The 16,151-nt window shown below is 47.2% G+C and overlaps 1 protein-coding gene and 1 long non-coding RNA gene across 3 annotated transcripts in view; one reads left to right on the top strand and one right to left on the bottom strand.

Moving 5' to 3' along the window:
• Positions 1–2,811, bottom strand: part of Stat4 (signal transducer and activator of transcription 4) — a 78,705-nt gene extending 75,894 nt beyond the window's left edge. For both annotated transcript variants that reach the window (XM_050159371.1, XM_050159372.1), the window contains exons 1-2: positions 2,717–2,811; positions 7–135 (exon numbers count right to left, since the gene is read on the bottom strand). In XM_050159371.1, coding sequence (XP_050015328.1) covers positions 7–134 — 128 coding nt within the window. In that variant the 5' untranslated portion in view covers position 135; positions 2,717–2,811. The remainder of the gene's footprint in view (positions 1–6; positions 136–2,716) is intronic.
• A 7,194-nt stretch (positions 2,812–10,005) lies between these two features.
• LOC126511880 (uncharacterized) lies at positions 10,006–15,790 on the top strand. Its single transcript, XR_007594802.1, has 2 exons — positions 10,006–12,448; positions 14,565–15,790. It is a non-coding gene; the product is annotated as an uncharacterized lncRNA (long non-coding RNA).
• The last annotated feature ends 361 nt before the right edge of the window (positions 15,791–16,151 follow it).

The raw sequence follows: 16,151 nt of genomic DNA, 5'->3' as shown, positions 1-16,151 counted from the left end.
ACCTACCAATCTTGATGCTCAATCCACTGGGCCAGTAGATGCCGGATTTCCATGGGAAAGTTGTCATCATAGAACTGATCTACTTGCTCCAAAAACTTGATTTCTAGTTGTTGGACTTGATTCCATTGAGACATGCTATAAAACAAAGGGTAAAGTTAGATTTTTAAATAGTCTTCACTGGGAGCCATAAGACAGGATTTTTTTTTTTTTTTTTTTTTTTTGGTCTCAGACCTGAATAAGATGTTAGCTATTAGTTAGTTCATGGGAGGGAGGAAATCAACTTTTATAGTTTCTCAGAGACAAAAGGAGAAAATATAAAACCCAATACTCAGCAATTTCTCTTAGCGTTTTCTTGAAAGGTATCCCTAATGCAGGACAGTCGCCTGAGTCTGCCCCCAAACCACATCCTTCCTTGTTCTACCATGACCTCCTATGCCTCTGCTCCAGGAAGTCCCACCTTCCTCCCCAAACGCCCCATGCCCTACCCCGACTGTCCACATAGCCTCCATTCCAGAATCTGTAAGGTCAGCAAATTGCTTCCTTAGCCACCCCTCCCTGAGCAAGCTGAAGGTAACCATACGCTCCACGCTGACTGTACCTTCCGGGCATTTCTTCCCCAGAATTTCTTTTCGATGGAAAGGTTCAAGCCTGCTTTTTTTATTTCATGTGTATCTGGGCTCTACAGCCAGCCTCCTGCCCCTGACTGGAGTCCAATCCTGTGGCAGCTTCCTGAGGGGTGACCCGCATTGACTTCTCCATGGTTCTAGTCGAGTCAGTGCAAAAGAGTTCTAAACACATAAACATTTTATTTTTCTCTAGGGATTTATGGTTGGGCGAAGCTTTTTTTTTTTATGTACAAAGCCTACTTTGCCTCTGACAATGGTTAGGGCCTCACGTTAAAGTTAGAATAAGCCGTCCCATCTATATAACATGAACAAACATCATTAGGACATAATACCCCTGAAGTTCCTATATTTTGCTCTTTCGGAATGCAGAATTCTTGAGCAGTGATGTTAAGTCAAGGGAAAACCTCCCACAGCGTAACACAGTATTTTGACACCCCTTGGGAGTACAGCGTGCTTCCTTTTGCGTGTAGAACAAACTGAGTATCTGTGGTCTTTAGATTTCAGTGGGAACACTTTTATACATTTAAACATCCTTTTCCTTGCGCTCCCACTAAACGCTCTAAAGTTGGGTTGCACTCAGGAGAAAGCAGGGAAAGAAGCCATCTGGGTCTTGCAGATGGCTGTGTTCAGGAGCGCTCACAACTGGCCGGTGTAGGTTAAGTCATGAGTGTTCCATAAACGCTTGTTCAGGGACCCACGTGTGGCCCCTCCTGAGGGAGCCAAGAATCAGCAGGATAGGAAGCTTCTATGGGGATGGGACCGCTGTCCACAGTGTGCGGCTGACAGACGTCCCAGATCTGGGAACAAAAATGGAGCCTTTTTCTAGCTTACCAGCTACAAGGCCTTGGTACACTGATACCCGACAAACGGGGGTGGGGGTGCTGGGGACACTGACACCCGCAAGTGGGGATGGAGGTTCTGGGGACAGCATTGACCACTTTCACCGTTTCTATGACTAAACCCTTTCCACAGTTTGAACGCAAGTCTGTTTCCTAACTAAAAATTTATCTGACAATTAAATCACTCAGCCGTCACTCTTTCAAACCAAGGCTGAAAACAGAGCAGAAGGACCCTCCTCCCCTGGGCGAGCCCTGGAGTTGAAAGCCAGCCGACCTAGCTGGCTTGAGTTTGTCAGGAAGTCTCACCTCTGGCTGAGGAGCTAATGCCAGCTTATGGTTGTGGGGCGGCGGGAGGGTGGGTCAATTTTCTTCAGGGATGCAGACCCTGAAGTTACCCATGCTCCAGTAGACAGGCTGACCTCCATCACCCGTCATACCGAGGCAACACTAAGTGAACTCAAGTGGGTTTAAAACCGGCACGAAACAGCCCATAAAATTGAGAAGAAATACTCCCGGGGAGAAGAGAAGATTCGGAGGGTAGGAGACACGAGTAGATTTGATAATTAACTTTTAAATTTTACTCTTCGAAAACATTAAACCGATGGAAAGAAACATTAAGTGAAACTTGAAGGAAATACAAGGTTTTGCTCGTTTGTTTGGTTTTGGTTTGGGGGGGGGGGGGTTGTTGTCATCGTTGTTTTGCTGTTAGACCTGCAGCGGCGTGTCTCTGTTTTCACTCTCTAAGGGGCTCACAGTCCTGCTTGCAAGATAGGTACTGTCCATCTAAAACCTGCCTGCATCGGGTCCACCGCCCTGGAGCACGCTTTGCTGTGCTGTCGCTGGCCACTTTGCAGAGGGAGCGGACCCACCCTGAAGCATATTTCGCACTTCCCAAACCGCAGTTACCCGCCACCCTAGTTGGGAGCTGCTTCTCTGAAACCCAGTTATGCCCATCTCGAGTAAGACATCACAATTCTCCGCCGGCTACAGAAAATGAAGACCCCCCCCCCCCAGCAGCCACAGCGCCGCCGCAGCCACAGCCCCCATCCCACCGCTCAGCCTCAGGACGGCGCGGCTTCCCCCTCCTCCAGGAAGACCCGCGCCAGAACTTCAGCTCTTCGGAAGATGGTTTTTCTCGGTGTAAAAAGCAAGACCCTCCTCCGGCACGTTCAAACAAACAACCCGACGCCACCTGCCGAGAAGCCCTTCCCCTGCGGAGAGGCCCCAGGCAACGCGGGCCGTCGGGCTTACCTGGCTCTCCCTCCCTCCGTCCAGGTCAAGTCCAGAGTCAGAACCTGCCTTCGGGGTCCACAGCCGCTGACGCCACGCCACTAGGGGATTTGCATTTCTCCACCCACTTGAGGCTTTCCTGTGCGTCAGTGTTCGAGTTTCTGGGGCTCTAAGGCGGTTCCCACCCACTCTGGTTTAGAAACGAACGCTTTGCACAGTCAGAATGAAGCCCACTCGCAGAACACGGCCCCCAACCTTAGAAAACGGGCAGCGCTCACGAACGCAGAAAGGCCCAAAGATGCCAGAAAAATTCGAGTCGGGGCTACACACTCCTTTTTCAGTCTTTCCCAGACAAGAAGAGATCCTGTACGCTCAAGCTAAAGGCCTGGGACCCCTGTTTTCCTCAGACAAAACGGCACTTTTCTGGCGAGCCAGCGCTGGAATCGGAGGGCTGGGCAACCAGAACCAACACACCAACCTCCCGCAGGTAGGTCTGCTCCTTCGGAGGTTTGGGCCATCTCCTGCGGAGGTTCCCAGGGTCTGCCCTCTCTAGCCAGCTTCCTCCCACTCTAAGTAACCTTGTCCTCAAACCTGTGGTGTGTGCTTCCCTCTTTGTGACACGGGCCTGGTCTAGAATCACAGATTCCGTTTGCTTCTGAATCGCACTTTCTGTCTGGACTTACACGTTGTCTAGGTTAGAATATGGAGGCAAAAAGCAAAAAGCGTGCGCCACCCGCGCAAAGACCGTCACCCAGGCGACAAAGTGTCAGGGATGCCATCCCCTCCCCTCAATGTGTCAGTCAACACTGTGGTCAGCTTTGTACAGTCACCGCTCTGGGAGGCCAGGTTGTGACTGCTTAGCCACAGGGAAGTTTCCAGAAGCTGTGTTGCTCGGTTCCCACATGAAAAAAAGTCCGACTTCAAGCACTCCCTGAATTGCTAAGGAACTGCAGCTGGTCTTCTCTGAGTCCTTCTCCGCTTGCTTGCTTGCTTACCCATAAGGCAATATTCCTGACACCCAGGTTCAGTTTGCTTTGGCCCCAGCCTGCCCAGAAGACTCTTCTCCCTCCAAGGAATCTGCCATCACTCACTGCCCATGCTCCCTTCATTTTGTCTCCTCTCCAGCCTCTCTGCAGTGAAATCCTAGCCTTTGTGGGGACTTCAACAATGCCCAAGCCCACTGTACTTTTTCCTACTTTGAATTTCTGTTCTCCTTCAATCCAAACTGTCTGAGAGATAAGGGATGCACTCCTGGGATTTTCGGATCCCCCTCATGCTCTTATTCTCTCTCTCCCTCCCTTCTTCTCCACTCCCCTCTCTCTCAGGATATGTCCGTGGATATGGGTGTGTGCATGCTGCTTGGATCTCCGGGAAAGTCCGAGACCAATGGCAAGAGGCAAGTGTTAGGCCTGGCCTTCTAAGCCTGTTTGAGGATCTCCTGTTGCCACTGAGTCAGCCAGCCCAGGTGGCCTGAAAGCTGCTGGGGACTCCCCTGCATCGTCCCATCCAGCTTCACAGGGGTTCTGGAGATTCAAACACAAGTCCCCAGGCCTGCAAATAAGGGCTTTACCCACTGTGCCATTGCCCCAGGCCCAGCCACATTTAAATAGGAGAAACAGGTTAGGTGAGCTTCAATAGCACTAATCACCTAATATCCACGAAATTCAACATTTCTGCATATAATCAATGTAAAAACTTCAATAAGATCCTTGGTGCTCCTTCATGTTGAGTACCCTGAGTCTCTTAGAGTCCTCTGTTGGGACCGCATTTCTTTAGAGTCTAAAAGCCCCTGGTAACTAGTGGCTAGCCTCCTGGACAGCAAAGGTAAAGACTACTTACTTTTGGTCTTTTTACTTCCTACCCTACTTAGAGTGTTGGTCACGTTGGTTTTTGTGTCCTTATTGTTACGTTTTAACTGTTGAGCGCTGCTGTACAAAATGGAGGCGCCTTCTCTGTCTCCTTATGACTCCCCTAGTTGTTCTTGGGACCCCTTATTAATACTTTTTAGAAATTGCTGAGCATCCCCCATGATTGTGTATTACAGTTTTGCAATCATTATTCATCCTATCAAAACTCTGAAGTAACCGACTCGAGCTTCCAATAGCATCCCCGCTCTATGCTCAAATGAACGTGTTTATGCAGAGCAAGAATGTCTTCCAACCTCAAAGCACAGGGTGAAGTTCGGCTTCAGGGTTTCTTTGGAGGCTGGGTCTCGAGTAACCCAGGCTGGCCTCAAATCCCTATGTAATATGACTAACATGACTGCACTTCCTAATCCTCCTGCCTCTGTCTCCCAAGCGGGGATCACACTCTACTCCACCTCTCCTCTCGTGATTTGCATCCTTTAATGTCTGTCCTGAGAAGGACACTTAGATGTTCATATCTTCTCTTGCAGTGTATGGTTGTAAAAATAGTATGTTGGTTGAGCTAGTTGAGGAAAATCCAGACTGATATAACTACGTCATTGAAAAGGCTGAGTTATTGTGATGTCCTTTTGGATAACCAAGTTACGCTTTGAGATTCTTAGAAACCACACTCTCAGCTGGTAAGCAGTAGTTTCTCAGGAACCAACTACATTGTATAACCCGAAACCTTATCAAAAGCCTCTGTGTCTACTGTCACAGCAGAAAACCCCCTAGGCCTGACTTGTATTTCAATTTGTGTGGCTTTCTCCTCGGGGTTGGGGCTCAAACGCAGGGCCTTGGCCCCGCTGGACAAGAACTCAGCCACTGGTTCAGCCCAGCCCTCTGGCTTCTGTGTGCTGGTGGAATTCTTATCCGCATGCAGTTTGGCAGTGTGCCGATCATCTGTCCATCGGATTATTCAGACACCCTGAACCCTGGGACAGTTCCTCCACAATGGTAGAAACCCACACCTGGAAATGTCGCCAAGGGCCTCTCCCGTGCTGGGAGGGTGTGGAGCTCGTGGTGAGGAATCAAGTTCCCCATTTGAGGGTTGGGTACACCGGCTCTTCAGTAGTGACAGGCCCACATTGGGGAGTCAGTTAGACAGCCGAACAAGTGCTTTTCCTCAAGAGTCCCGTTTTATGCCTTCATACGGAACACCCTATTTCACCGTATGTACTACTAAAAATGTGTACCTTGAAGGTCTAGGATTTAGCAAAACTTTTAACCTCTTAGTTGATAATATTCTTTAGCTAGACAGCATTTAAGCTTTTTCAGAGTGCAAGAAGAAGAGCTGGAGAGATAGCTCAGTGGTTAAGAGCATTGGCTGCCCTTCCAGAGTGCAAGAAGGCTCCAGTCATGATGGTATCATTTGGCACTGCCTCCTTGGTTGCGTGTTAAAACATCAACTGTTTTGCCCAGTGATTTTGATTTTGTGTGTGTGTGTGTGAGTGTGTGTGGGTTTTTTTTTTTTTTGGTAGTATCAACCTACTGAAAAGCAAAAGATTCTTATAAAAACAGCTTAATTTTTCAAAGTCTCTCAATACCCCGGGGCCACACGTGGAGATCGGCAGATGACGGAGAGCTTCTGCTATGTTCCCCTGTCCAGCGCAGTCACTTTCCCCAAGGGGTATTCCCGGAGGACTCTCTGCTGAAAGCCTCCTTCTTTCTTGACTGAAGTATCTGTCTTTATCCTCGTACCTCTCCATCTTAGGAAGCATCGCAGAAAAGGCACTAACCCCAGTTTTCAAGAAAAGTCTAAATAATAAGCCCCTCCATTGGCCCTGGCCCACCTCAGAACCAAACGACGAAAAATGTCCAAGTGGTCAAGCAAACTAAGTTCAAAAAATGAATTCCCTGTGAAGAATCTCAACCTCAAATGCCCTCACAGACTCCCCTTCCTCCCTAAAAGATACTACCCCATTCTGGATTATAAAACTTATGCTGGATTCTCTACTGTTTTTTTCCCAAGAGGTAAATTCTTAATTTTAGGTCTTTAGCAAGGCAGATTCTGCTTCTGCTGTTAACAATCACCCGAACTCTGTACCTGTTTCTGGTGGTGCCAAACTACTCTCTGTACATATGGTAGAATAGATTCCATATAAAATGTTCGGGAAGATTAAAGAGCTAATGTAAGTAGTTAGGTAAGAGGAATAGCCAGTCAGTAATAACTGTTGGTAACAGAATAGATGATTGGTAGATGATAGATGATAGACAGATAGATGATAGACAGATAGGCAATAGATAGATAGATGATTGATAGATGATAAATAGGTAGGTAGATAGATGATAGATAGGTAGATAGATGATAGATAGATAGATAGATAGATAGATAGATAGATAGATAGATAGATAGATGATGGATATATAGGTAGATAGATGATTGGTAGATGATAGATGATAGACAGATAGATGATAGACAGATAGGCAATAGATAGATAGATGATTGATAGATGATAAATAGGTAGGTAGATAGATGATAGATAGGTAGATAGATAGATGATAGGTAGGTAGATAGATGATAGATAGATAGATAGATAGATAGATAGATAGATAGATAGACAGACAGACAGGAGGGTGGGGGTTATCACTGTTATTGCCAGAAAGAGAATTAAGTCAACTCCATCTCTTCTTTCTTGTATAAGTAACATAAGCAGTTATTAGTTTTCATCTTGTGGTAGCCCTTATCTCCCATCTCCAAGTTTCCTCTGTTATGTTTCTTGAGTTGGACAAGGATGATGGACAAGCAGAACATATACATGCTGAAAACCATGTCCCGTTCCCCAGCAGCGTGTACCAAGTACCAGGTGAATGGTCCTGTGAACATCACTGGGATGTGGGGCTTCCCAGATCATCTGTCTTCAGGTCACGCTGCCTTCATCAGCCCTGGGACAAAGTCTTCCGAAAAGGGCTTAATAGCAGCTGGGCGGTGGTGGCGCACACCTTTAATCCCAGCAATTCGGAGGCAGAGGCAGGCGGATCTCTGGGAGTTCGAGGTCAGCCTGGTCTACAAGAGAGAGTTCCAGGACAACCAAGGCAACACAGAGAAACCCTGCCTAGAAAAAAGAGAGGGGCTTAATATCTAAGACAGTGGTTCTCAACCTTCCTAATGCAACAAACCTCATGTTGTGGTGACCCCCAATCATACAATTATTTTTCACTGCTACTTTGTAACTATAATTTTCTACATTATGAATTCTAATGTAAATATCTGTGTTTTACAACCGTCTTAGGTGATCCCTCTGTAAGGGTTGTTCGACCCCTTTTCCAATGGGGTCTCAACCCACAGGTTGAAAACGCTGATGGAAGGGTTCTCGTCTCTTTCCTAATGACTGTGCTCCCTCTACTGTCAGGTTCAAGCATTGCAATATACGAGTCATACTCTTTCAAACAAGAGCGTTTCTTATATGGCTGGAACTCCGTCAGACATGGTGCTAAGATCTTCATCTGTATGGCTTACCTAATCCTCCTAACACTACGCTATTGTGGCCAATGCTCAAAACACTCACGACAGCCTGTTAGTTAGAGACAGGATCTACCCTGTCTAGTCAGGGTTTCTATTACAGCGATGAAAGACCATGACTAAAAACAACACGGGGAGGAAAGGGCTTATTTCAGCTCACACGCCACATCACAGCCTGTCCTGAAAGGAACTCAGAGCAGGAGCTCAAGACAACCTGGAGGCAGGAACTGAAGAAGAAACCGTGGAGGAATGCGTATGTGCGTGTGTGCGTGCATGTGTGTGTGCAAGTGTGTAAGTGTGTATGAGTGTGTGTTTTTTTTTGTTGTGTTTATTTGTTTTTGTGTTTTTTTTTTTGTGTGAGTGAGTGTGCTTGTATGTGAATGTGTGTGAGTGTGTGTGAGAGTGTACATGAGTGTGTGAGTGTGTGCGTGTGTTGGAAAGTCACAAGGGAGGGTGGACATGGAAGAACTGGGAAAGTGAGTGAATCAATAAAAAAATTATGTTGAAAGCAAACAACAAACAAGAATAAATGCCCAGCAGCTCAGAATAATTGCTGAAAGGACCTGCAGTGAGAAAATGCAGGAGACATTCACTGTCAGCAAAGAGAAAAACAGAAGGTTTGTGTTCGGGAGTCAGGACCCAGCTCACACAGTCTGTAAGCAGAACTCTCTTTGGGCGATGGGCGCGCTAGGTTCAGCCTTCCTAAGGATGGCCCTGATGCATCTTGAAACTGGCATCCTTAGCCAGACATGGTATAGTGGTGCATGCTTGCAATCACAGCTCTTGCGAGGGGGGTGTGGGTGGGGAGCAACGAGATCAAAAGCTCAAGAGTATCCTCAGCTACACAGCGCTTTTGAGGCCAACTTGGGCTACTTAAGACTTTGTCTCAAATAAAATCCATCAAGTGGGACCTGATCAGCCTGATCAGCACAGTGAGGAGATGAACTGAGGCCAGGGTGTCATGGGAGCACATACACACATTTAGCTGCTGCTGGGGTTCTGAGGAAAGGTATTCAATACGTCCCTTAGGCAAGATGTAAACCATTCCAGTTCTCGGGACAGGAGCCCTGTAATTGGGGACCTACATCTAGTTGGATAAAGAGGCTTTTTCTATTGGTAAGGTTCCTCGTAGAACATACGAGATCCTAAAAGAAACTCCAGAAGCAGTCCCAAGTGATTGCTTCTTTAATTGACTGGACTCTTCGGGGCTATTGCCATGGTGAGAGGCACAGGGAGCGTGACCATTTCTGTACTGGGCCTTCGCGGAAGAGAAGGTGAGGAGGTCACGCGGGAACTTTAAGTCTTGCTGGTGCAGGGAACAAAGGAGGTGAAGCAAGGTGGAGCTGAAAGGGCTTCTGGGTTTTTGGTAGACTCCCTGTCAAGGTTCGGCACCAGCCCCTGTGACAAGATCATTCGGTGAGATCAGTAACAGGAAATTGAAAGGCGCGCTGCCATATCCCTGTGTTGGCCAAGCTGTAAAAAGTCCCTCTCCCTAGGCGCGCTGAGAAGACGGGAACTCTGGCTACGCACCAGGGGGCGCTGTTTTCCCACGGACAATGATTCTCTAGTGTGACCCTGGAGACGGGTTCGTTTTTATTCACCTCTAAGTTCCTTCCACAGTTGAACCAGATGGGTATTTTTCCTCGGTTGTTCCTCCCTTGTGATCACGTCGTGTTTGGCCCTTACAGAATTATAGGAGTTAAGAGTGGCGAGCTGGACCGTACCAACTTGCTACATGGCTAGAGGCAATATACTGGAATCCTATACACCAGTGAGAGCAGAGGAGGAAAGAAAGAAAAAATAAACAAGACTTAACCACGCCAAATGACTTAGGCATGCTTAGGGCAAGCTTGGGCTAGGCATTCAGTTCATTTAGGATTTTTTTTAATATTTATTTATTATGTATACAATATTCTGTCTGTGTATGCCTACAGGCCAGAAGAGGACAATAGACCTTATTACAGATGGTTGTGAGCCACCATGTGGTTGCTGAGAATTGAACTCAGGACCTTTGGAAGAGCAGGCAATGCTCTTAACCACTGAGCCATCTCTCCAGCCCCCTAGGATTTTTTTTTTTTAATCTCTATTTCTTATGTGCTCAGGACTGTCAAATTTTTGCAGAGGATGATGTCTCTAAAGATGGCTCAGGCCTCCTTTCTCTTCCCAGCACCCACCACAGAGAATGTCTATCTTCCAAGTCATCTAAGTAAAGATGGTGGACTCATGAAACAAAGCCCCTTGTTTGGACAAGTGCCCTGGCTGCCCCTTCCAAACAAGCTGCCGTTTCTTCAGCTCTTCGTTTAGGAAAAGCCTAGAACCAGTAAAGTAGGTCAGTGGGTTGTTTTGTGACGCGGAACAGTTTACACAAAACTCTAATTCTCTCCTAAAAGCCATAGATAGCTCCTGCACTCACTTTTCTCATTGACACCTAGGACGGAAATTCCAAGTACCGCTAAGTATGTCCCGGCAGATTAACAAAGCCAGGGACTGTGAGATTCCCTCGGACTACATTGAAGAGCTAAGTGGTCAGGCTCCCTAAAAGATGGCTCCTGGCCTGCTGATCCCCCTCAGGGTGGAGGAGCTTGTCCTGTCTGGCCCTGTCAGAAACATCCAGTTAACGAGCTGCAATGTGACCCTTTGACATAACCAACCTCCCGGTGGGAAGTCTACTGTAAATGCTTTGTTCTCCTGCCCACACTCAGTGCTGCCCCATTGGAAGCAAGAAGTCTGGCTTGACTTGGCTTTCCACTAAACATTTAAATTAAAACAGCAACTGACGACATCAGGACAGGCTGAGCTCCCGGTGTTTAGATTTCCAACCACTGCTATAGCGTTTCCAGAAATTTCCACAGGATGCTACTTAATAGTGATAACAATGGGTTACATACAGGATTAACAGGGGGGAAACCCCAATTAAATCATCCAGACAGCTGATCTTCCTGCAAAGGGCGGGATCTCCAGATTGGCTCCCCGACACCTTGCGCTTCGGGCACAGGGCCAAGAGTCAGTCACACAGTGACTCCGTTGTCTTCACCTCCCCGTGTTAGTTGGCCGGACTGGTGCCCCACTTAAGGCCTTCAATTGGGGACTTCCAACAGGGCTGCTCTTTGCCTCGGAGATAACCAACGGCTGGAACTCTATCTGGTGGCAGGCAATTAGCTCACGTAAATAGTGCCAGCGCGAAACTCAAGGTCAGGTTACCCCCGGAGAACGCCGTGGGACGAAAGCCAACCTGGGAAAAGCGGAGCCCGGTTCACCTCTGCTGCACGCTGCATTGTGTAACCGCTGGCTCAGGGCACACATTGTTTAGGGCTTGTTTACGCCCCTTACGAAATTTCCTCAATAGCCTAGCTGAAAGCCGGAGTTTCTCGCCTAGAGATGACGGGCTTTCTTAGCATGATGTCCTTCCTACGTGCTGATTACAGCTGAAACAGATTTTCGAGGTGGGTTCCTGAGATCCTGGGATGAGAAGCTAGAACTTTCTGGAGCAGTGGCCATATTCCCAGTTCATTTGAGGCCTTGTTGGGAGGAATCCCTAAACCATGGTCTATACACACTTTTTTTTTTTTTCTTTTTTACGACCTCTACTTTGAACTCATATGTTTGGACAACCAATCAGGGCACCTGGTCCTGTCTCCATCTTTGGGATTGAGAGGTAAGCCTGGAGAGAGAAAGCTCTAGAAAGAGAGAGATCACAGACTGCTTACTGAGTCCCATTCAACCCTGTAAGGGCGAGACTTACTCTGTAGAGTCCTTGCTGAGTGGCTGACTTCTCTGCAGGGTAGCAACGGTTGAACATTTCATGGAGGTCAGGGAAAGCGCCAGGACACTGGGGAAAGAGCCAGCATAGCATATGAAAATGGGGAAAGGTTTAGTAGAAAGAAAAAAAAAAAAAAGATCTATAAGTTCAAGTCTTTCAGTAGGCGAGGAAGACTCCACAGTAACTAAGGAATAAAACAAGAATAAAAGATACTGTCTCTGTAGCTTTGGAGCTTGTCCTGGAACTAGCTCTTGTAGACCAGGCTGGCCTCGAACTCACAGATATCCTTCTGCCTCTGCATCCCGAGGGCTGGGATTAAAGGCGTGCGCCACCACCGCCCGGCTCCAAGATACTGATTTTACATAAACTACACCCCTCCTCCCAGGCCACTCTGATATCTCAATCTATCACGAATGCTGTACAAATATCTGTGGATTAGATCTAGGACCGCAAGAGCGTGGGAGGAAGTGCTGTAAGGCCACGCCCCAGGAGTCAAGGCAACACAGGAGGAAAGACCTGGGGAACAGCTGGGATCAAAAGCTCAGAAAACGAAGTTCCTCTAAGGCACTGTGCTATCTTCTGCTGTTAAGAGTGAGAATTTCTGGGCCGGAAGCAGAGATCGTCAGGTAAGGATCTGTGTAGTTCTTGTTTTTGTTTGTTTGTTTGTTGTTTTGTCCCTAAGGCCCACTTGATAGGAGGAGACCCGACTCCTGCAAGCCCCCCCCCTTTAACCTGCGCCTGTCCGCCATGACTCGCATGCACCTTCCTGCGCCAACAAACACAACTGTCATCTTAAAATTCTAAACACAGGTCTATGGAGACTGTTTAGTTCCTGTGAGATGCTGAACTTTGAGACAAACAGCTGCCATTGGCTGCTTTTGATCGCACTGTTTCTTCATCCTCTTTCCAGGGATTTATTATTTGCTAATACGCACCAGATGGCTTGTTTTGGTTTCGTTTGTTTAGGGTGTATGCATATTCGGGTGAGTTTTGGAGGCCAGGGGTCAGTGGCAGCAGTGGGTGTGCCCCCTCCTATGCCCCCCCCCCCCATCTTGTTTGGTCAGACAGTCTTCCACTGAACCCGGAGTTCCCGGGTTCATGAGGCTGTTTAGCCCTAAGGCTCCATCCGGGGTGGGCCTCTCTGCACCCCTGGTGCTGGGGATAACACATGGGCACTGCCACACCCCACTATTTATGTGGGTGCTGGGATCAGAATTCAGGTATTCACGCTGCTCAGCGAGTCTTCTTTCGGAGCCTACGTTGCCTTGTTCTGCATAGCTTCAGGGACTGACCTAACTCGGGTGGCAATGGTGTGAAGGACAAATTTAGGGACACAGAAAAACTGAGTTCAGGTGGGCCCTCTGATGGGGAAACCACAGCACCTGAAAGCTCAGCTCAGCGTGCTTGCTGGATAGTTTCACGGGGGCGGGGTTATCGCACGCAGCGTTATTGCGTACCGATAAGGAGGCCGAGTTTAAGGCGTGCAGCTGAGCAAGGAGGTGGGTTTAGCTAATCTCAGCAGTCGCCGTTTTTAGTAGGGGAGCAGTCTGCAGGCTGTAAACAGCCACGGGAGAATGCTACGGTGGGAATTTTCTGCACACACCGTCGGCATTTGCTTTGCTGTTGCTCTAACCCTAACCCGAGAATCCTATGGTCTAAGGGTTTGATTTTTGAAATGGCAGGGCCCATGGCAACAATACACACACACACACACACACACACACATCCACTCAGGACTTCCTTTGATCCCCCACGCAAGATGTCTTATCTGCAAAATGAATTACAGGGATAAAGAAAATAAAAATGATAGCTGGTTGATTAACTTTCTTCCCATTGATGATGGTGGTTTTGAAACACATTTTGGTCATGACTTCATCACTACTAATTTTTATATAAGATTTATCACTACTAATTTTTATATAAGAACAGCAATTATAACATAACTAAGAACTGTTTTTTTTCTACTACTTTGAAGATTTAGAATAAGCTGTGATTTTTTTAATTGAATAAAAAATGTATAATGTTTAAACTCAACCATCTCAATTATAGTTTGGGCTTTTTGGTGCTGTCTTGGACTTGGAGCTTTGACCTTGGGATATCAGATTTCCTAAAGAACTGCTTGCTTGTTGCTCTTTCCAGTTTCACTGTATTGTTAGCCCAGTGCTCTGCTCTTACAAAAAAAAAAAAGTTATATTTTTAAAGCCTCTTTGCTTTTGTCAGGGTCAGAAATAAACATAGAACAAAACATATAGAAAGAAAATGATTTCAATCTTCCCGATGTTCACTTTTATTTTTACTGTCCTGAGAGGCCTGGAAACTTCTTCTTGAGTGCGTGTTTCTAGGACACACCCACTTTCTGTGGCTTGCTGTTCTTACGCCTGCTATTTTGCAGAATAAGTCACTAAAGAAACTGCATCTGACCATCTCTGGCCAGATTCTACTTTTCAACAGCATTTCGGCATTTCACTTACAAGCTTGATACAAGACATCTAAATTAAGCGGTTACTAAACATTCTCTTTATAGGTTTGTATAGGTGCCTACAGGGGGCGGCTCTTTTGCTCATGTCTTCTTTTAGTTCATCATACAACACACACATACACACACATATACATACATACATACATACATATGATACATATGTTCTGTATATCAACAGTGAACAATGGCCGTAGTAGGTTAAAACCAAGACACTAATTTGTTTAAGACATGCTCCTTCCTCTCACTTTTATTCCAATTGCTAGAACAGGCAAGTCAGACTAGAACTTGCCCTCCTCTGTGAGTAGATCCTTTGAAGCAGACGGTTGGCGCTTGAGTTTTTGGCTGTGACTGGAAGACGTCGGCTACTGGAGAGGAGGCAGGGCAGGCATGGGAGTAGCTTGTTTTCAACACGAAGCTGGGAGACTGGCGGCCTCCGAGCGTCGCCGTGGTAAACAGAGTGGACAGACCTGGTTGGATTTCTGAGATAGTCCTCACAAGACACTTATTACTGTCACCACATGAGAGACGAGGCCCGAGGGACGTGTTCTGAGTGTGACAGCTGCCAGGACATTCCCGGCTGGAGTGGCACTCTCTTCTCCCAGCCCCAGGATGCTCTCCCTTTGCCTGTGGTCACCATCTCCCGTGATGCACTTCCAGTGCCCAGCTAGAGCATTAGACGACAGCTCCCTCCACTCAGATGGCAAACATTATCAGCTCCTCTAAGGCCTCACCTGAGGAGAGGTTGTGCGCTAGCTTCCAGGGGTGTGTGAGGGCTTGAAACAGTCGCCTTGCGTCAGTTTTGAATCCTGCGTGGTGCTAAGTTCGAATCCTGCACGGTGCTAAGTTCAGCCTGGCCTTTCTTCCTTGGATTGGCAGCGATCCTGTTCCTGCCCGTTTTCTAGCGGACACCAGCGAGTGGAAATCACAACCAAAATGAAGAGACTTAGCGTCTAATTCAAGACTGCCAATCATTTCTTCAGCCAAGGGAAGCAGCTAGGTTCGTGAGTCTTAGAACTAACGTTCAACAGGCCCGCACGTCGAGCTCGGCCACGCGAGGTTTCCAAGTTCAACACCTCCATCCATCCGGGCCACGGGGATGCCGCTCTTGAACAGATATTTAACCTGCTGGTGCTTTCCAGAGGAACGAAGTGTGCAAAACGCCAGCTCTTTGCGTGTGCAATTCTGCATCACGAGGGTTCCAGCATCCGTGGGGTAAAAGTTTCTTTCCAAATCAATTTTGGATACCAGCTGGTATCAAAGAAAGTCAGCTATTGTACATGATTTTTTTTTCCTTTCGTTTTAAACTTCAGATTTTTGTTTTTTATTTTTGTGAAACTGCATTGTCTGGACTGATCATAGAACTCTAAGGTTCAATCTTCTGGACTCGGTCGGTGTCTTCGGGACCTGGTGGGATGACCGGCCTGCACTTCTGTGTGCAGCTGCTTACATTTAATTTAGTGATTTAAAAAATAAATAAATATATTTTCCAGGTGGTGGTGGTGTTGGCTTAAGCCTTTAATCCCAGCACTCAGAAGGAAGAGGCAGGTGAATCTCTGTAAGTCCAAGGCCAGCCTGGTCTACAGAGTGAGTTCCAGGACAGGCTCCAAAGCTACACAGAGAAACCCTATCTCAAAAAACCAATGATAATAATGATAATGATGATAATAATAATAATGATGATGATGATGATGTCTGTTTGCTTGTTTATGGTGTGTGTGTGTGGAGGGTGCCATGCTGTGCCCGAGGACAGCCTGCAGAAGCCAGTTCTCTCCTAGTTCAGACCATCACATTGGTGGCTGGCTTCTTTACACTGAGCCATCTCACCGGCCCAGAGTTGCTGTTTGGGAGAC

Source organism: Alexandromys fortis, unplaced genomic scaffold, assembly GCF_014885135.2.
Source record: "Alexandromys fortis isolate MF-2015 unplaced genomic scaffold, M_Fortis_MF-2015_v1.1 scaffold_65, whole genome shotgun sequence".
NCBI lineage: Eukaryota > Metazoa > Chordata > Mammalia > Rodentia > Cricetidae > Alexandromys > Alexandromys fortis.
The sequence above is the reverse complement of the archived record's forward strand: the minus strand, read 5'-3'. Positions and strand labels throughout refer to the sequence as shown.